A 22,345-nucleotide genomic window follows, 5' to 3' on the forward strand; every position below is an offset into this window, starting at 1 on the left:
ATTTTAACCTCAGCAGATGAGAGCAGGGAGGGCCAATCCACAACTACTTTATGTTGAAAAATGCAACTACATATTTTCTTTAATTTTAGGGCCTCAGTAATAGAAACAAACACCCACTGTTTATGCTCATTATATTTTCATTAATTGGGCTCTCCAGCTGCTGTCAATTAGCATCCTGCCTCTGTGTGATAGAAATTAGTCTGTTATTAGACTGAGAGTTAAAATTCACATATGATTTCTTTGTAACAATGAAAAAAAATCAATAAAGGCAAGACTATTTATATTACAGTGTTTATACTCGTAGAGGTTAGAGCAGGGAGTGGCAACCTCTGGCACACGGCCCATCAGGGAAATCCGCTGGCAGGCTGGGATGGTTGGTTTACCTGCAGCATCCACAGGTTCAGCCGATCGCAGCTTCCACTGGCCACGGTTCGCCATTCCAGGCCAACTGGGGCTGCAGGAAGCGGTAGCCAACACATCCCTTGGCCCACGCCACTTCCCGCAGCCCCCATTGGTCTGGAATGGCGAACTGTGGCCAGTGGGAGCTGCAATTGACCGAACCTCCAGATACTGCAAGTAAACAAACCATCCTGGCCTGCCAGCAGATTTTCCTGACAGGCCTCATGCCAAAGATGCCGATCCCTTGGTTAGAGGAAGGCAGCACTGGGAGATGAAACCTTCTATTCATCTACACTATAGAAGACTCAGGAGCACAGACTGAGAAACTCTGTTTTACAGGTGAGGGACAGAGCTCTAGCAGCCAAACACAAGTGTCCCTGTGATGCCTTAGATCCTTCTGCTACAGTCAGGAGACACCACTTTTATGAGGAGACTATATGCTGATTAACTGCTGAAAGAGCACAGCATTAATCTTCTTTGGGCAGAAAGGAGAGGCTAAGAACCCGGTCTGCTGCATGCTAGAGACCAAGCTGAATTCACTTAATGGTGAGACTGTGGTACCCTTACGCATGTTGGATAGAATTTTACATTGTGAACCGCCCCATTGTATCTATGGAGTAGAGTACTACTCAAAGTGCATATGAGTATTGCAATCTGACCTTAAACTAATTTAAAACCTCTGAACCATCAAATGACCATAATTTCTCTGGTGATCTACAAAGCTATAGGAAATTTAAAATAAATTCAAATGGCACATTTTTATAACTCTCCAAGACCATTTTTTTTGCCACTATATAGCTATAGATAAGCAAATTAAGGTAATATGCCTACAAAATAGGAGAAATTTTTGTTTTCTTTTTGATGATTTTAAAATTTCAGTATGGATTTGGGAAGAACCCAAATTAACAGTAGTAGCTAGGGCTGGAATAATGCCAACGGGCTTTGCTCAAGTTTCCTTGCACAGCTCTGCCATTGCACCTCAATGCTAACCTGCAACACAACTCTTATTCTAGTCCCAGGCAATTCTCAATTTGTCAATCATGCTGACTTGTGTGTCAGTTTGGGAAGTGGTTAAGAGGACTAATAACTCAGTAAGGACCAAGCGGAGACCACCAGCACCAAAATATATAGTTTGCTCTGTGCAGCCTCACCCTGAAGTTTCAACGGGATACACGAACCTTCTTCATTTTTTTGTTTTCAGCAGTTGTGTAGCTCTCTTGTTCACTGCTAAACAGCAGAAGGTTGCACCAAGTCATTCCTTTGTAATGTAAAGCAATTTTTATTGAAGTGCTTTCAGATCCTTTAGCATAAAAATCGCTCTAAGCATGCATATTTCCTTTTTAACTGTACATTTTATTTATTATACTGTCTCAGGCCCTCAAACATTTTTAAGCAGGGGAGTTTTAATACATCAATATTTAATATTATTAATATAAAATGTTATCTGATCCAGCATGTGAAGCCATCTCTAAGAGAGGAGGACCTTTTTGCTTTTAACCAGAATGCCACATTTCTCTTTATAACATTTTGTTTTAATCTAATGTTGCTCTCTATTTGTTATTCTCCCACCCCCATGAAAAAATGCTCCTAAGTTTAAGGAATGGCAAAGATCTATGTTTTACTGTGAACATGTTAAGGAGCAGTTAGCTTTTCTTCTTTCTTTCCAGAAATCTGTCAGGGGTTTAAGTAGTCAGCAGCAATGAAGAACAGTTTCAAAGGGTTTATCTATGAAGCAGGAAGCTAACTCCTTACCGTCTCTAGACATTCCTAGGGCAAGACACTTCTGCAGTCGGCAGTGTTGGCAACGATTTCTGTTGGTTCTGTCAATTAAACAGTTTCTCTGCCTGGGGCAGGAGTAAGAGGCATTGTTCTGCTGACTCCTCCTAAAGAAACCCTAGAGAGACAGAGTGAAAAAGAGAGGGAGAGAGAGAGAGAATTACCATATATATAGATATATATATAGTGGCATGCCACTGCAATAAACTCTAATTCAGTGACATTTTGTTTATGATACAACTTTGTAGATGCTTTAACCATAAATAGTGAAATAAACTCATGTTCTCTCCTGATATGAAAAACCTGTGCATTACTCCGTAAAACATAATATGCGGGTATGAGGGTAACAAACAGGATAGAGTGATAAAATATAGTACATCCTCAATAATACAATAAACACTGAACTTCATCAAATGCTCAGGGAGACTCTCACCAATATTTATAACAAGGCGACTTAGTGCCATTTGCTCCGAATACTTTTTTTGTTGAAGAAAATGTACTGGTAACTTCTAACACGGACAATTTGTTTATTCACTGGCTACATGTGGTATCAGAAGCTGTAATGTACTGTAAAAGCGGCAAAGAGTCCTGTGGCACCTTATAGACTAACAGACATATTGGAGCATAAGCTTTCGTGGGTGGAAATTTCCAGAGGCAGGTATAAAGATGCAAGCAAGAATCAGGCTAGGGATAACGAGGTTAGTTCAATCAGGGAGGATGAGGCCCTCTTCTAGCAGTTGAGGTGTGAACAGCAAGGGAGGAGAAACTGCTTTTGTAGTTGGCGAGTCATTCACAGTCTTTGTTTAATCCTGAGCTGATGGTGTCAAATTTGCAAATGAACTGAAGCTCAGCAGTTTCCCTTTGAAGTCTGGTCCTGAAGTTTTTTGGCTGCAGGATGGCTACCTTTAAATCTGCTATTCTGTGTCCAGGGAGGTTGAAGTGTTCTCCTAGAGGTTTTTTGTATATTGCCATTCCTAATATCTGATTTGTGTCCATTTATCCTTTTACGTAGGGACTGTCCAGTTTGGCCCATGTACATAGCAGTGGGGGCATTGCTGGTACATGATGGCGTATATTACACTGGTGGACGTGCAGGTGAATGAACCTGTGATGGTGTGGCTGATCTGGTTAGGTCCTGTGATGGTGTCGCTGGTGGAGATATGTGGGCAGAGTTGGCATCGAGGTTTGTTGCATGGATTGATTCCTGAGTTAGAGGTTATGGTGTGGTGTGTAGGTGCTGGTGAGAATATGCTTCAGGTTGGTGTTGGATCATATTAAAGAAGTTCTGTATTAAAATCACAAATGAGTTTGATTCCCCAGAGTTTAAATTCCAGGGTATTACTAATTAAGAGGTCTCTTGGTTTTTGGTACTGTTTCTCTCCCTCTATGTGTGAAACTTGCAAGCTGCTAATTGTGTTAGTACATTCTAAGACAGAGCCTGTTCTCAAAGCAATTCACAGAGAGAGAGACTCAAAGCAATACTCTAACAACAGAAACAACACCCAGAGATTCCCCACCCTTTTGTTGTATTAACAATTGTGATTAAAATAGAGATAGAGGATGTATGTGGATGGATGCTTGGTGTGGATAATAACTGAATGATCAGGGAGGTGCCAGCCTAAGAATCCAGTGTCCATCGGCTGAAGAAGGCGTCAAGTGGAAATAACCAGAGGACCCCCCGGAGGGCAGACTGGAATCCACCCAACAGCCTCAAGGATGGGAGAACCAAAGAACAAGATAACATCTTGGAGCCGTCAGGAATGTGCTATCTGCTGATTGATTCAGCAACAGCATGATGAAGCAATTCCCATAGACTGGCATAGGAAGAAATTCCTATAAAAATAGACTCTAAAAAGTGAGAACTTTGGGGGTCTGATTCTGCAAACCAACTTCCAGGAGCATCAGATGAGCATCTGACAAGGCCCTGCTCCCTCCTCATGTCCAGGCCACCTGGCCAGTGGCTTGGCATGAGCAACTATTAGGCTGGTAACTATGATAACAACCTTGCAGAACCTGTGTGTGTGTGTGTATGTTTGTATGAATGAATGTGAGAATAAATTTGAGATTGAATGGAATGTTATAACTACAACTAACTGCTTACTATGATTCTTTCTGTATTCACAGTAAATGTGGTATTTTGCCTTTTTCCCTTTAATAAGATCCTGCTGGTTTTTATTTTATTGGTACAACATTGGCGGGTTGTCTGTGGGCAAGGACTGGCCTGCCTCCCAAGGCCTGTGAAAGTGAGGGATTGTTGTAGATCACTGATGATGATTTGGAGAGGTTTTAGCTGAGGACTGTATGTGATGGCCAGTGGAGTTCTGTTGGTTTCTTTCTTGGGCTTGTTTTGCAGCCGGAGGCTTCTGGGTACACATCTGGCTCTGTTGATCTGTTTCCTTATTTCCTCGTGTGGGTATCGTAGTTTTGAGAATGTTGGTGAAGATCTTGTGGGTGTTGGTCTCTGTCTGAGGGGTTGGAACAAATGCGGTTGTACGTCAGCGCTTGGCTGTAGACAGTGGATCATGCAGTGTGTCCGGGATGGAAGCTGGAGGCATTAAGCTAGGCATAGCAGTGGGTGGGTTTTCAGTATAGGGTGGTGTTAACGTGACCATCACTTATTTGCACTGTGGTGTCTAGGAAGTGAACCTCCTGTGTAGATTGGTCCAGGCTGAGGATGATGATGGGATGGAAGCTATTGAAATCATGGTGGAATTCTTCCAGTGTTTCCTTCCCATGGGTCCAGATGATGAAGATGTCATCAACGTAGCACAGGTAGGGAAGGGATGTGAGTGGACGAGAGCTGAGGAAGTGATGAACCAGGTCAGCCATAAAAATGTTGGCATATTGTGGGGCCAAGTGGGTGCTCATAGCGGTATCACTGGTCTGGAAGTATATATTGTCACCAAATTTGAAATAACTGTATGTGAGGATAAAGTTCCAGAGCTCAGCAATCAGTTGTGCTGTGACATCATCAGGGATACTGTTCCTGACAGTTTGTATTCCATGAGTGTGTGGGATGTTTGTGTAGAGACCCTCTACATCCATGGTGGCTAGGATGGTGTTTTCTGGAAGATCACCAGTGCATTGTAGTTTTCTCAGGAAATCAGTGGTGTCATGGTGATAGCTGTGCTCGCTAGTGGCATAGGGTCTGAGTAGAGAGTCCACATATCCGGACAGTCCTTCAGTGAGAGTGCCAATGCCTGAGATGATGGACATATACATAGGATGCTTCCACCGACGTGCACAGGCAGAAAGTGTGGAAAAACAACGTCACTTGCCTCATAACCTAAGTCGTGCAGAACGTAATGCCATCCACAGCCTCAGAAACAACCCTGACACTATAATCAAAGAGGCTGATAAAGGAGGTGCTGTTGTCATCAGGAACAGGTCTGACTACCAAAAGGAGGCTGCCAGACAACTCACCAATACCAAATTCTACAGGCCACTTTCCTCAGATCCCACTGAGGAATACACTAAGAAACTGCACCATCTACTCAGAACACTCCCTACACAAATACAGGAACAAATCAACATACCCTTAGAGCCCCGACTGGGGTTATTCTATCTATTAGCCAAGATCCACAATCCCGGAAATCCTGGATGCCCCATCATCTTGGGCATTGGCACTCTCACTGAAGGACTGTCCAGATATGTGGACTTTCTACTCAGACCCTACACCATCACAGGACCAAACCAGATCAGCCATACCAGTTCATTCACCTGTACATCCACCAATGTAATATACACCATCATGTGCCAGCAATGCCCCCACTGCTATGTACATGGGCCAAACTGGACAGTCCCTACGTAAAAGGATAAATGGACACAAATCAGATATTAGGAATGGCAATATACAAAAAACCTCTAGGAGAACACTTCAACCTCCCTGGACACAGAATAGCAGATTTAAAGGTAGCCATCCTGCAGCCAAAAAACTTCAGGACCAGACTTCAAAGGGAAACTGCTGAGCTTCAGTTCATTTGCAAATTTGACACCATCAGCTCAGGATTAAACAAAGACTGTGAATGGCTCGCCAACTACAAAAGCAGTTTCTCCTCCCTTGCTGTTCACACCTCAACTGCTAGAAGAGGGCCTCATCCTCCCTGATTGAACTAACCTCGTTATCCCTAGCCTGATTCTTGCTTGCATCTTTATACCTGCCTCTGGAAATTTCCACTACATGCATCCGACGAAGTGGGTATTCACCCACGAAAGCTTATGCTCCAATATGTCTGTTAGTCTATAAGGTGCCACAGGACTCTTTGTCGCTTTTACAGATCCAGACTAACATGGCTACCCCTCTGATGTAATGTACTGTGTGATTCCCTAGGTTAACCTGGAGAAGCATAAACTGATTTGGAGGGAGCAGATACTCCACAAGTGACAGGTAATTCAAATTGAGGCATCTACAAGAGCCCTAGGATTTAATGACCTTATTAGCTAAAGTGCAATGGAAAAAGCAACACTTTTAAACAATACCATCCTCCTCCATGAAAAAAATCATGACATTTCATATGTAAAAGAAATATATTATTATCAGGTAAATACAGAAAATTAAAAAGCCCAGTTTAGCTAGGGAATGGGCTAAAAAACCTTAAAACTTTTAGTTATCCAGTCTCAGTAGGGTTTTTTTGAGTGTTATTCTGGCCAGTTGTTTGGGTTTGTGACTGGGGACAAGAGTATTAGAACTGGAGAGCATGTCCTTACTTAGTCATAGCCATTGAGAATGGCACCATCAGGCAATATTAGGGCAGAAGTGACAAGAAATTCCAGAGATGTCAAGAGGAATGGAGCCAGGAAGGGGAGATGAGAGACGTAAAGCGACACGTGATGTTCTTCTCTCTTCTACAGAACAACGAAAGATAAAGAGCACAGGAGGAGCAGGGAGCCCAGAGAGGGGGAGAGAAATTCATTGGAGAACCTAGCAGCTTTAGAAACAGGCAACTGCACACTTACAAAGTGAGAAAGAGATGGAGGGGGAGTCTAGCAACCGCAGGAAGCCATGAAGGCAGATAGAAGGCAAAAAGTGCAGTTAGCATCTGTAGGAGGAAGACAGAGTAAGGTTAGACACTGGTAGCAGTGGCAGTGAGGTGGCTGAGTGTTGCTAGGATGGTTTGTAGACTAAACCCGAACTGATTCAGAAAGCTAGGGCTGGCTTCATTCAACAGCTAGTCCAGTATTGTTTCAGTACAGGACTATGGATGACAGCAGCAAATCATGGCAATAATAATAGCTGTGGAGTCTGGAGAAACAATGGTGAAGAAACAATGTAATTGGATTGTACATGACTGGATTCACTCAGTAAAGACAGTATTTGACGCTTCACTCAAGTCCTAGTGCATTGAATGATGGCCAGAGGTGTCACTAGCACTGGACAACAGGTATTGGGTTTGAGTAAAGATACCGACATTCCCAGTCCATGAAGTGAAGTTTAAAGTCCCATTTCATCTACCCTGCATAGGTTATAACCACTAACACAACCAATTTAAAATTTAATTTAATATGTGAGTTTTTTATCTTTGGGAATGCAGTTGTCCTTTAGGGAAAGTGCCAATGAAAAATTGTAAAGCACTTATCTGATCCTGACTGTCAAAGAATTTACTGAACCAATGGCTGTGGGATTAATTTAAGGCTAATTTAGCGCTAATTATGAGACATTTCTTATGTATTTGCCGTACTTCATTACAAATTTCCTTTTTGGCATAAAAAGGGTTTTCTGTTTTAAATTTAAGCAATTCAGTGTGAATAGGGAACTGAAAGACTGGATTAATCAGATCAGGTCAATCTTATTTTTAAATGTAACAGTTATAAAAATTACGTTTTTTAAAATTGTAACTGTTACATAGTGTAGAGTATCATATTTTAGTGCTACAAAGCTTTTGATAGTGAAGACTGAGTGGCTTATTTTCTATCATACAGGAATTTACACTATCATTCTTTGTTCTTATTAGAATATCATGGGACATATTCAAATTTTGACTTGGTATAATTTATTTTTTCCCTTCCCTCATCAGAGCTAAATGTTTTCTTAGAATATATAATATTTTATATCCTTTTTTTGAATGGCTACATTTATTGGGGAGAACAATTGCTCTTTTGGGTAGAAGAATTGCACTGACCTAATGGGTAGAGTAGAAGAGCTAAAAACAAAGTTTCTTGGTTCTTTTCCTAACTCTGACATTAAATCACTTTGTGATGTTGGGCAAGTCACTTAACCTTTCTCTAGCTCAGTTTCCCAGTCTGTAAAACAGGGATAGTAATATGTCCCATACCTCAAAGAACTAGGCTGCAGTTTTAACCACTTCCCACAATGGTGGAGAGACAGGTGGAATGAGACACTTTTGAGAGCCCCAGAGACATTGAGGTAGGAACAAGGGGTGAAATCCAGGTCCAAATGAAGCTGGTGGGGAAATTCCCATTGGCTTCAATGGGGCAAAGATTGCACTGAAGGTGCCCAGGCATGCTGCAGGATACAATAGTGCTATTTGCTACACCCTTTAACAAGGTGCAATGAGGACAGATAGATCAGATATAGAGTGATACAGAAAAGTGTTCACCCACAGGTGACAGGGTGTTTTTGTCTTTTATCATTTTCCTGTGTGAGTTCATCTGAGAGAGCAGTGACTATCTGGTTTCACCCAGATAGTTTTTATTGGGGCATTTAGTGCACTCGAAGAGTAAAGATGTGTTGTGGTGGGTGTTGATCATTGTAGCAGTGGAGATATGGCTGCAGGTTTTGAATCCGCTGTTCTGTCTGGTTCTGGTGCCGTTTTGAGTCTCTGTGTCCTGGTCTGTGGGGAGCTTTCTTCTGATGATGAGCTTGGAAAGGCTGAGGGGTTGTTTAAACGCCAGCAGTGGGTGTTTACAAAACAATCACTCTATGGGCTTGTCTTCGTGTACAGCACTGCAGCTGCACCAATGTAGCGCTTAAGGGGATGTCTTCACTACCAACGTGGCTGTGTGAGCTCTCCCAGTGCTGTAAAAAAACCACTCCCACGAGGGGAGAAGCTACCAGTGCTGGTGCACTGTCTACACGGCCACTTTACAGAACTGAAACTTGCATTGCTTGGGCGGGGTGGTGTTTTTTCACACCCCTGAGCAAGAGAGTTTCAGTGCTGTAAAGTGGCAGTGTTGACAAGGCCTTAGTGAAGACGCTACTATGCCGCTGGGAGAGCCTCTCCCATCAGTGTAGTTAATCCACCTTCCCAAGAGGCGGTAGCTCTCCCATTAACATAGCACTGTCTAGAGGTGGGCGCAGGAGGTAGGATTTTGCACACCCCTCAGCGATGTAGTTATATTGGTTATACTATACTATATACTATACTGATAAAGGTATGTAGTGGAGATATGGCCTATATCTGACCTCTTAGTCCTCATCCTCAAAGGAAACCTGCACAACACTTTCAAAAGATGAGCCCAGGTGCTTAAATTCATCTTTCCGCTAGACACTAAAAATCATGGATTGAACAGATTTCCTGGATTTATGGCTTATTACAACAACCTGTTACTCTTTACCCCTCTGTTTTTGTCCTATGACTACAGAGGTGTTAACGGGACACTCTACCTTGAATGGTCCCTTAGAATATGTGCTAACTACTTATGTTAAACAATCTGTTCCATCTTGCATTTTGCTGTGATGCTGGGAGTACCTTTCGCAGACCTGCAGAAGAGCTCTGTGTGGCTCAAAAGTTTGTCTCTCTCACCAACAGAAGTTGGTCCAGTAAAAGATATTACCTCGCCCACCTTGTCTCTCTAATCTCCTGGGACCAGCACAGCTACAACTAGACTGCATACATCTTTCTTCATGACAGTCTCATGAAACAGGATTAGACTAATTGATCTGCTACTTTGAAACTGGCACAAAAACAATAGGGTTATAACTGTGTTAAGTGGTAGAGGAGCTTCTTATCTCAATATGCACATAGAGCTAAGAGGTATTGTCTCCTCTTGAGGCACACACAAGGGCTACCATTAACACTAATCACATCCAGAGGAGACTCTATTCCTTACTGCTTTGTGTAGACTGGTTACAGAGACAAGAAGCTCTTTTTCTGCTTAAAAGCATTTTTCTTTATTATTATTTTTGTAACAATTTTAAAGTATCAGATCGATTAGATTAATCCTGTTTTGTGCCTATTTCCAGTCCAGTATCACAATAAAACCGTGTCACAGGGGGGATGGCTCATTTACAATTATTAAAGTTTCTAAAAGGCAAGGTCTGATTTTTGACAATATGTCACTTCTCAATTTACTGGCATTAAATCAAACTCTTTATTTTTGGGATGTAGTAAATCCAATGTTTTGGATTTTTCAGATGCCTTCAATGTTATAAAATGCTGAATACAAACCTGGGGAGCGAGATATTTCACACTACACACGTGTAGATAGATGTGTATGTGCGCCCACAAAATGTACAAGTGCACGTTTCCATCTACAAAATGACCTGCAGGTGCTAATCAGAGCCTTTGCATCTTTGCACCTTCAAGCAGGTAGTCAGAACTGCAAACACCAAGATTTGCCTTTGCAAAATTCTTGGCTGCTGTGAGAACCAAAATAGCCACAGGGACTGCTTTAACATATGGCAGCCTTCCCACAGGTGCCAATGGCTGGTGCTGCAGCCTCAAATCACTGGAGCAGGGTGACAGGTTTCAGAGTAACAGCCGCATTAGTCTGTATTGGCAAAAAGAAAAGGAGTACTTGTGGCACCTTAGAGACTAACCGATTCATTTGAGCATAAGCTTTCGTGAGCTACAGCTCACTTCATCGGATGTGGGCATTCTCCCTTGTACCCCAGCCTGCTCCCTTCCATCACTGGCATATGCCAGGCCTACAAGGAGGGACAATGCCATGCCAGTTACACTCTTCCTGAGCTGGGGGAATTTCTCTCTGGGCAATTGCAACTTATTTATGTCCCCTTGAGAGCACAGAGGCACCAGAGTGGGGGCCAAAATCAGCACCATATCTCTTTAAACTGTGCATTATGACACTTAAATTAACTTTGACATTTCACACATACCGTAAATGAAAAAAGAGCACAAAACTAGTCCCCAGGTTCATTCGGGGTGGAGCAGTTCTAACATACTGTAACCAGCATCTGTATCACCATTTATGCTGCATCACATATTAATAATTCAAAGCCTCAAACCAGGAGCTATTTCTAAATATCATCTGACTGCTGAATAAGGAAGACAACTAGTAAAATTAGACACGGAACACCTGTGTATCAGCAGCAGGCATTACAGCCTTTGACACGCCTTGTTTGAAAGGGTGTCAGAGTGTGTTGTTAAGTACACAGATGCCTGAGGCTAATGCAGATGCCAATGACAGTGCTGTATAAAGTCTCATACCTTGCAGCCTTCACATGTGATGACTCCATAGTGTATTCCAGAGGACTTATCTCCACAAATTTTGCATGGTATCACTTCAATTTGTGCTGAAAAAGAGAAAAGGGTTATTTTTGATTTATAATACTGTTCCTTTCTTTTCTGCCCTAACTACTGATCATAGATGTTAGAGCTGGTCAGACATCTAACTTCCTGCAAATGTAAAATTGTTCTTTATGATATTTTTTGTTTTTTAGTGCTCTGTTCAGTCCAGTTCTAATTGATTCACATGATGGGGCTTCCACCATTTCCCCGAAGGGACTGTTTCACAATCTAATAGATCTCATGATAAGAAAACTTTCCCTAACATTCGCCGTAAGTTTTCTTTTTTTTTTAAATTTCATCCCCTAGCTATACCTATTGGATCACTCTAAACAATTAATCTCCTTTTTTTGGTGTTTTTAGCCTTCAAATACTGCTAGCCAGTACTCTTATCCTCCATTATATCCTCACTCTTCATTTTGCTGAGGCAGAATGGCCATATATGATTTGATGCTCTTTCTATTAAGCTCCCCTGGGCTCTTCCCTCTCACCCCCATCATGGCTCATTGTACTTTGTACATTTGATATGATGCAATTCATGTGATATTCTTTCATGTCCTCTGATTTGTGATTTACTGACATACATCAAAGATACTAGCAACATCTGTATATATCTGCAAAGTTCTGCCTCCAAGGAATTGCTTAAACCAGTGATTTATTTGCAGACATACCTCACCTACTCCAGTCAAAGCCATTTATTTACTGGCTCTAAATTAGAGATGAGCAGGAGCTATAGATCCAGATCCTAACATCTCCAGTATCCGTTCTTTGCTTTGGCTAACTATAGAATTAGCGGCTAACTGCAAGATTCAGAACTGCATGTAGATTCAGATATACTCAGAATTGGAAGGTGTTTACTTTTGGTTCAGGCCCTTCTACAACCTAAATATTCAATCACTTCTTAATCTGAAAATATATTTTCCTCTCTCTACATATAATTTTCTTTTTTCCTTCCTATATGTGAGACAGAATATTTGCCTCATTCTCCAACTTTGAATCCTTTGCATGACTTCTCCTGTCTATACTGCATTGTCACATCTGCTTACTAGTACAGTATGTAGGGACAGACTGTGCTTGGCTCTGGGCAGGTGCACTTGGGAGAGGGAGCAGGAAGCCTTCCTTCCCATGCAAGAGCCAGGCATAATTGTAGCCCTTGCACGTTGTGGGCCAGATCCTCAGCTGGTACAAATTGGTATAGCTCTAATGAAGTCAGTGGAGCTGTGGGTGTGACCTCCTGAGCAAAATACTGCTTCCTTCTGACTCCCTGGTGAGGCAAATGCCACCCCAAAGTGAGTGGGGAAGGCACATGCCCGCCTCCCACCACAAAAATGCATCTGCCAGTCCTGCCACTGAAGCCTGGCTGGGATGGATGCAGAGGGGGAGCATGCTGTCTCCTAAGGGAGTAGTGCAGTAAGCACTCCCCAGAGCTCTGGGACAGATTGTGGGTCAGTGCCTTCAAGGCACAATCTGGTTTTTAGTAAGTAACAAGTGTGCACATACAGTGAGCCATGATGGGAGTGAGGGGGAAACGGAACAGCCCAGAGGGAACCTAAGATGCATTCCCTTAAAAACCATGCTTTCACTTGGAGGTACCACAAATGCTAGAGCGCACACTTAGCTGAAGAGAATGAAAAAATCATTTTCAAACTACTGCGCACACACATGCATTCAGGTGTTCATACTATGGATGCTGTTGGAAAAGCAGTAAAGTGCTCTGGCTTCATAATCTAGTACCAAACTGTACCTGTCATCATTGTTCCCAGGTGAGAGAACAGAGACTCATTACAATTATCTTTATAGTTCCCTTTATAGCTTGACTAAAATCAGATGAGTACCTGTAAGGGGTTGTCCCTACAACCTCTTGAAATGTGCTGTGTGTCTCTCACCACTAAATGATTGTTTATGGTGGTTAAGAATTCATTTTTTAAATAACTCAGTTTAATTACCAGATACAGTGGCGTGCACAATTGCCTCCCACCCTCAAGCAGCCTGGAAAGCAAGCCAGTCATAATTGAGGCCCCTTCTTTCAGGGAGGTGAATATTCCTTGGGTGCATTCCCAGAGGTGAACAGTGTCCCACAGAGGGAAGGAAGGAGATAGGAAGGAACATACATGGATGGTGAAACTTCCACACCCACTGTGAACTCTAAGGCATTTGGGGAAGGACTGTGCTTCCCTGAGGCACAATGTCTCCTTGAGCACCTCTTGGGGCACAGTAGCTCAGCTGTCTGTCTTCCCCAGTGCAAGACTGGGTGATAAAAGCATGATCTAGACATACACAGTTGCATGTACTTGTGAACTCCAGTTCACTAAAGACAAATTTTCAAATGGGTTTTTAAACTGAGTCTCTAAATTACACTCACACAAATCTCATATATTTCGGTGCAATTGCTCATCTAACAACCTAGTACACAAGACAGCTTCTGCACATGTAAAGTGAGGGAGCAAGAAGAAATAATACCCCCCGCCCCAAACTTAACAATAAAGTAAAGTAATTCTGCTATGCTATTTCATTATTGTATTGTTTCAAAAATGTGGCTGATTTATGGTTAACCTATCACATATTTTACTTATTAGCTTGAGTTGAATATAATTTTTTGTTCATATATTTTAGGTAGAGATGGGCTAGAACCAAATCCCTTAATGCAAGTGCCTATGAACTCTGGGAAAGTTCAGATATACTGTAGAAGTAAATTTTGTTCCTCAGGCCACCCTTGACTCTAGCTTCACCTTAGGTTATGCCTTCACTGCATAAAAGATGGTAGTGGGGTTTTACAGCAGGGTAATTAATAGGCATTAACTACTATGCTGTAAAATCCTTGTGGAGACAAAGCAATGCAGTTTTAGTGTGAGATAGCTAGGTGAGGTCTACAGTATACCCTCACCCATGGCTGACCTTGCCCAGTTCATCTCACAGTAAAACTGCAGTTCTTTACTTCCACAAGGACTATGCACTGGGACAGCTAAGACACCCTAATTATTCCATGGTAAAAACACACCCTTTTTGGCAGCAAAGACAAAGCCTGAGCATGATTCCTAGGTGCTGCTGCCAGTTGAGAGACTGGGTTTCAAGTAATTGTAGATCCCTAGGGTGAGAACCATGCAGAGGGAGAAAGTTTAGTCTTTGGAAGGATGGACTGTTTTGGGTTGCCAGACTCAAAGGGAGATGTAGATCTCAGGCAGAAGCTAAAGTCTGGAATATGGGGAAATCCTCAAAACTTAGTAAGTCAAGATGTGTGAGGCAACAAGTGAAAATAGAGGAATAATAAAATAAAATAATAATAATAATAATGAAATTAGATTTTAAAAAATAGTTTAAACATATTTACTACTTATTAATTTATTCCTGTGATAGGAACAAGGGCATAAGGCTTAATTCTTCAAACACTTGCTGCACTGAACTTCATACTTGTTACTGTGAAGAGTCAATAATACTACACACAGTAAGGGACTACTCATAAGTACTGTGCTCAGTTATAAGTGTTTGTGAATTGGGTCCCTAAATGCTAAAGCTATTGATTTCAATTATTATGAAACAAATACACTACGCTGAGACCTCATCCGCAAATCAGAATCAAACTAATCATTTTATAAGTTAGTAGTAATAAATATTAGAGAGACAAGGTGGGTGAGGTAACAACTTTTATTGGACCAACTTCTGTTGGTGAAAGAGACAAGCTTTCAAGATTACTAAGGGCTTGTCTACACTACCAAGTTTTGTTGACAAAACTTATGTCGACACCCAAAAGTCAACAAAACAAAAATCACCAAAGGGTGTTCACACTTGCTCCCTCTGTCGACAGCTCATGTCCACATTGGGGACACCATCATCGACAGGGTGAGCAATGCACCGGGGGTATGTATCCCACAGTGCAGTGTTGTGGGAGGGAAGAGCTGATCGCTGCGCATCTTGGAATTCTCTCCGAGTTCTCCCAGAGCCCCTTCAGCTGCAGAGAGCAGCATCATGAGTAGCTCTGTGAGCTCTCGGTGCTGAGAAAGGGCAAAGCAGCATGGCAGTCTGTCCCCCTCCCCTGCAGCAGTAGTCTGCCTGCTGCTGCATTCCTAGTGCAGGGCAGAACAGGAGCATTCCAATGATTTGCTCTTTGTTTGTTCCCCAAAGGGAGCAGCACACAGATACTTCCCCCAGCTTTGAAAGGGGAGGGGCACATGCCTACAGGGCAGCAGAGATCAAAACACTGAGCAGAGCAATCAGGGCAGGCAATGTGGGATACTGGCGGAAGCCAATTCTGTCGACAAAACAATCAGCAGTGTCTACACTGGCTCTTTGTCCACAATAAAGGGAGGGGAAAAGACAAAAGTTTCTGGTAAGGGTGGAAGTTTTTTGTCAAACTGGGCATTTTTTACGACAAAAGTCCCATTGTAGTGTGTAGGCTCATGCTGTTTTGTCGCCAAAAGGCAGTTTTTGGCGACAAAACTTGCCAGTGTAGACAAGCCCACAAAGTTCTTCTTTAGATCTGGGAAAGGTTCTCAAGTGTCACAGCTAAATGTAAGGTGGAAGAAATTGTTTAGCATAAGTAGTTAACACATATTTCAAGAGCCCATTCAAGGTGAAGTAGCCTGTTAACATCTCTCCAGTCATGGGGTTTTGGGGGGAAGGGAACTGGAGGGCTTAGTGTATTATAGTAATAGTGAAAACAGTCTCCAGCAGATTGGTGTTGCTGCTTCTAAGGCCTTGTCTACACTGGCAAGTTTCTGCGCAGTAAAGCAGCTTTCTGCGCTGTAACTCCTGAGGGGTACATGCTGCCAAGCCACTTAGTGCGCAGAAACTGTGCAGTTCAGCGCTGTAAAAAACCCACCCCGACGAGAGGCGTTCTACAGCGCTACAGGGTGTCTACACTACACTACAGTGTCAGTGTAGACACCCTGGTCGATTACAGCGCTGCGATTGGCCTCCGGGAGGTGTCCCACAATGCCTGCTCTCGCCTCTCTGGTCATTGGGTTGAACTCTACTGCCCTGCCCACAGCTTACCAACCGTCATCTCCACCCCATAAATTCCTTTGGAATTTTGAAAATCCCCTTCCTGTTTGCTCGGTGATGCGCACAGTGGTCTCAATGCATCTTACCAGGTGGCCAGGCCTGCTCCATGTACCAGGCGATCCCCAGCTTGGAGCAATGCTGAGCTGTTGGACCTCATCAGCATTTGGGGAGAGGAGGCTGTCCAGTCTCAGCTGCGCTCCAGCCGTAGGAATTATGATACTTATGGATAGATTTCATGATGCCCGATAGAAAGGGGCCATGACTGGGACACATTGCAGTGTACGGTAAAAGTGAAGGAGCTGCGGAACGCCTACCACAAGGCGTGGGAGGCAAAGCACCGCTCAGGTGCTGTGCCCACGAGCTGCCGGTTCTACAAAGAGCTGGACACGATATTTGGTGGCGACCCCATCTCCACTGTGAAGGCCACTGTAGATACTTTGAGAGGTTTCAGAGTAGCAGCTGTTTCAGTCTGTATTCACAAAAAGAAAAGGAGTACTTGTGGCACCTTAGAGACTAACAAATTTATTTGAGCATAAGCTTTCGTGAGCTACAGCTCAATCCATCGGATGCATTCAGTGGAAAATACAGTGGGGAGCTTTATATACATAGAGAACATGAAACAACGGGTGTTACCATACACACTGTAACAAGAGAGTGATCACTTAAGGTGAGCTGTTATCAGCAGGAGAGCAGGGGGAAAAAAAAACCTTTTGTAGTGATAATGAAGGTGGGCCATTTCCAGCAGTTGACAAGAACGTCTGAGGAACAGTGGGGGGGAGGGGTAATAAACATGGGGAAATAGTTTTACTTTGTGTAATGACCCATCCACTCCCAGTCTCTATTCAAGCCTAAGTTAATTGTATCCAGTTTGCAAATTAATTCCAATTCAGCAGCCTCTCGTTGGAGTCTGTTTTTGAAGATTTTTTGTTGAAGAATTGCAACTTTTAGGTCTGTAATCGAGTGACCAGAGAGATTGAAGTGTTCTCCCACTGGTTTTTGAATGTTATAATTCTTGACGTCTGATTTGTGTCCATTTATTCTTTTACGTAGAGACTGTCCAGTTTGACCAATGTACATGGCAGAGGGGCATTGCTGGCACATGATGGCATATATCACATTGGTAGATGTGCAGGTGAATGAGCCTCTGATAGTGTGGCTGATGTGATTAGGCCCTATGATGGTGTCCCCTGAATAGATATGTGGACACAGTTGGCAACGGGCTTTGTTGCAAGGATAGGTTCCTGGGATAGTGGGTCTGTTGTGTGGTGTGTGGTTGCTGGTGAGTATTTGCTTCAGGTTTCAGACAGAGCCAGAAGAGTATCCAGAAGTCACCTACTACAGGACAGGCCCAACAAAGAAAATAACAGAACGTCACTCGTCATCACCTTCAGCTTCCAACTAAAACCTCTCCAACGCATCATCAAGGATATACAACCTATCCTGAAGGACGACCCATCACTCTCACAGATCTTGGGAGACAGGCCAGTCCTTGCTTACAGACAACCCCCCACTGTTCCTCAGACGTTCTTGTCAACTGCTGGAAATGGCCCACCTTCATTATCACTACAAAAAGTGTTCCCCCCCCCCCCCCCCCGCTCTCCTGTTGGTAATAGCTCACTTTAAGTGATCACTCTCTTGTTACAGTGTGTATGGTAACACCCATTGTTTCATGTTCTCTATGTCTATAAAGCTCCCCACTGTATTTTCCACTGAATGCATCCGATGAAGTGAGCTGTAGCTCATGAAAGCTTATGCTCAAATAAATTTGTTAGTCTCTAAGGTGCCACAAGTACTCCTTTTCTTTTTTTGTAGATACTTCGGTGGCTTGCATGGCAGTCAAGAGTGGACTGAGCCAGGAGGAGGAAATCTTGGACGAGGATGTGGAGGGGACGGGGGACCCAGAGGCAGAGGAGGTCAGAGATGCATGCAGCCAGGAGCTCTTTTCTACTCTGGAGGAGGCAGTCACAGCAGTCGGATTTTGGTGAAGTACAAACAGGAGAGGAGGCCCCTGGTAAGTGGATTTGATTTTGGGAATTGCTGAAGTGAGTTGTTGGGGCAGGAGGGTTGCAGAAAGCAGTCTTGTGTCTGTATGATGCGCGTACCATCACATGCCTAGTCTGAGTGGTGGAACAGGCTGCTGATTGACTCCCCCACTTCACGGGAATCTCCCTCAGAGATCTCCAGGAAACTCTCATGGAGATACTGGGCAATCCACTCCTGCAGGTTCTTTGTCAGAGCTGCTTTGCTTCTTGCCCCATTAATGGTAACTTTCCCGTGCCACTGTGCCGTCACAGGGTGTGGGGACCATTGCTCAACACAGGCGATCCACATAAGGGCCAGGGCAGAAGCTGCAGTCTTGGAGAAGACCCTCCCTTGATTCCCTGCTCACCCTCAGCAGCAAGATATCTTCCATAATGATCACAGTCTGTGGAAAGTGTGGGGACAGGAATGATCCCCCCCCCCACCCCACAGTGCCCCGTGTGGCTTGTGGCTCATCTGTGCTTGCCTGGGGTCAGCCAGTTAGTGACAGGTATGTGAATAGTGACTGTGTTTTAAATCACTGAATCAGTGTTCTCTGTGTTGCAAACAATACTGCTCTGTAAAATCTTGTGTTTTGTGGAGAGATGACCTTTGGAGCCCAGCCTCCCTCTTTGGTATCAGCGGCTGAACAGCTGCGCAGAATTAGAAAGTGGCCAGGAAGAACTAAGGAGGACTTTCTCCATGAGTTTACGATGCACTCTGCTGCCAAGAAACAGGAATTGAAGGAGTGGAGGGAGAGTGAGAAAAGGGACTGAAAGGAGAATGCGATGCACCAGAATGAAGCCACGGAGAAGCTCTTAAACGTTATGGAGCACCAAGTGGACATGTTCCAGGCAATATAAGCACTGCAAACTGAGCAGCTCCATGCCCGCCTCCCCTGCAGCCGCTGTCGCAAAACTCTTTCCCATGTGCCCCCCCAGACACGTCAACCTCCTGGCTCCAGTCTGTACCCGCGGCATTCCACTTCTCCCCCGTTACAGTCCAACACTGTGGACTCCCACTACCCACTGCACTCAACACGCGTCCCTCTGCAGTTTAGCCCTGTTGAAGTACAGTAGCTGCTGCACTCCGAAGGAGAAGGTTGGGTATGATCCCTGGACATACACAAATCTTTAACAGTCCCAGGACCCCACCTCCTCCTGGGACCTTCCCTTACCCCAACCCCCTCAGTGCTGATGTGTTTTTTTTTGTTTGTCTCTCTCCTCCAGTTGCTGTTTTTAATAAAATAATTGTGTTGGTTGAAAGCAATCTTTATTCTATTAATTGAAAGCAAACAGAGCTCTGCAAAGCAACAGACAGTTATCTTAAACCTTCATATTGCATCATCTGCACCAATCACTATCACCTCCTAGCATTACAAGCACTGCACTCCCTAGCATAGCAACAAATATTAGTGGCTTTCAGCTTCAAATTGCTACCTGAAGGCATCCCTGATCCTTATGGCCCGGCGCTGCGCCCCTCTAATAGCCCTGGTCTCTGGCTGTTCAAATTCAGCCTCCAGGCACGAGCCTCAGTGGTCCAGTCCTGAGTGAAGCTTTCACACTTCCCTTCACAAATATTATGGAGTGTACAGCACATGGCTATAAGCATAGGAATACTGTCATTGGTCAGGTCCAGCTTCCCATAGAGGCAGCACCAGCGGGCCTTTAAATGTCCAAAAGCACACTCAACAGTCATTCTGCACTTGCTCAGCCTGTTGTTGAACCACTCCTTGCTGCTGTCAAGGTACCCGTGTATGGCTTCATAAGCCACGGCATTAAGGTGTAGGCGGGGTCTCCCAGGATCGCATTAGGCATTTCGACTTCCCCTGCAGTGATCTTATGGTCCGGGAAGAAAATCCCTACTTGCAGCTTCCTAAACAGGCCAGTGTTTCAAAAGATGTGTGTGTCATGCACCTTTCTGGACCAGCCTGCATTAATGTCCGTGAAATGCCCACAGTGATCTACATGCGCCCGGAGAACCATAGAGAAATACCCCTTCCAATTAACGTACTCGGTGGCTAGGTAGTCTGGTGCTAGAATTGGAATGTGCGTGCCATTTATCACCCCTCTGCAGTTAGGGAAGCCAATTTGAACAAAGCCATCCACAGTGTCACGCACATTGCCCAGAGTCATGGTCTTTTGCAGCAGGATGCAATCAATGGCCCTGCATACTTCCATCAACATGAGTCCAATGGTTGACTTTCCCTCTCCAAACTGGTTAGCAACGGATTGGTAGCAGTCTGGAGTAGCCAGATTCCACAGTGCAATCACCACACGCTTCTCCAACAGCAGGGCAGCTCTCATTCTTGTGTCCTTGCACCACAGGGCTGGGGCAAGCTCATCACAGAGTCCCATGAATGTGGCTTTCATCATCCAAAAGTTCTGCAGCCACTGCTCGTCATCCCAGACGTGCATGATGATGTGATCCCACCACTCAGTGCTTGTTTCCCAAGCCCAAAAGCAGCGTTCCACTGTGGTCAGCATGTCTGTGAATGCCACAAGCAATCTCATGTCATAGCTACTACGCGTGGTGAAATCAATCTCGCACTCCTCTTCCCTTTGTAGTTTAAGGAATAACTCCACTGCCATTCATGATGTGTTGGTCAGAGCGAGTAGCATACTGGTCAACAGTTCGGGATCCATTTCTCCAGACCAAAGAGGCAAAGCGCGCAGTACACAAACCGTTGAAAGATGGCGCCAAATGTGGACGGAAGCACAGGGATTGCTGGGATGCGAAGCAATGCACCATGGGGCATCAGGACACAACCCAGGATGTCCCGCAAACCCCTCCGCCTTCCCACAACTCTTAGCAGCAGAAAAGAGCAATCTGTGGGATAGCTGCCCAGAGTGCACAGCCCCGAATAGCGCTGCAAGTACCACAAGTGTGAACATGCTATTGCACAGGCAGCTGACAGTGTGAACACACAACAGCAGTTTCCCTTCAGTGCTCTCTGAGCAGCGCTGTAACTGCTGGTGCTGTAAGTCTGCCAGTGTAGACATCCCCTAAGATAGCTCATGGAAAATGAAACATCTCTAGGGCAGAGAGAAGAGATTTAAAGAAGTTTGGAAAAGCAGACTTTGCTGCTGTCTCCTAGGCATTTCTCTTTTGTTCATAAGATAGCAGGACAATTTAAGGATTCATAACAGAAAACCTGAGTCGTTAATTGTACAGGCCAGAAGAAAAAGAAGCCACTGTATTCCCAGAAACATCTTGAATTACTGTAATTAACACCCAGTGTACCAGGTTTCCTTTGCAGATTTAATGATTGTCAGCAGCTCCTACACCTTCTTCACATTGCATCTTTGTTCAATGCTTTAGATTTGTATATTTTCCCCTCTCCCTCCTCCTCCTCTCAAACAGCGAGTTGATCAAATAGTACATTAGCTCTCTTTCTGTAGAACTATTACAAAAGAAGCTGTTTCATTTTGAATCCCCTATAAGCATAACAAATGTATCCTTTTATCATGGGGGTATTTTCGGTTTCTTTCAGAACGTTAAAGTCATTACATTATGTACCTTGAAAATAAACTAACAGTAAAGTTGCCACTCATGGCAACTTTCAGCAATACAGGAAATTATGTCCTTCTCCCACTCAGACACAGTAAACATATTATATATTAGTATAATAGAGAACTACTTGTCTTCACTTTTCAGGCACTTCATGGCCTATCCCCTTCCAACTTATTATATCTAATAATCTACTGAGAATATTGAGTTCTGTCTCC

The 22,345-nt window shown here is 43.8% G+C and overlaps 1 protein-coding gene across 4 annotated transcripts in view; it reads right to left on the minus strand.

Annotated features, from left to right (window-relative positions):
- Positions 1–22,345, minus strand: part of RORB (RAR related orphan receptor B) — a 207,779-nt gene that overhangs the window by 52,060 nt on the left and 133,374 nt on the right. For all 4 annotated transcript variants that reach the window (XM_075128729.1, XM_048850531.2, XM_048850530.2 and 1 more), the window contains exons 2-3: positions 11,523–11,608; positions 2,152–2,293 (exon numbers count right to left, since the gene is read on the minus strand). In XM_075128729.1, the coding sequence (XP_074984830.1) occupies positions 2,152–2,293; positions 11,523–11,608 (228 nt within the window). The remainder of the gene's footprint in view (positions 1–2,151; positions 2,294–11,522; positions 11,609–22,345) is intronic.

Source organism: Caretta caretta, chromosome 5 (assembly GCF_965140235.1).
Source record: "Caretta caretta isolate rCarCar2 chromosome 5, rCarCar1.hap1, whole genome shotgun sequence".
Taxonomy (NCBI): domain Eukaryota; kingdom Metazoa; phylum Chordata; order Testudines; family Cheloniidae; genus Caretta; species Caretta caretta.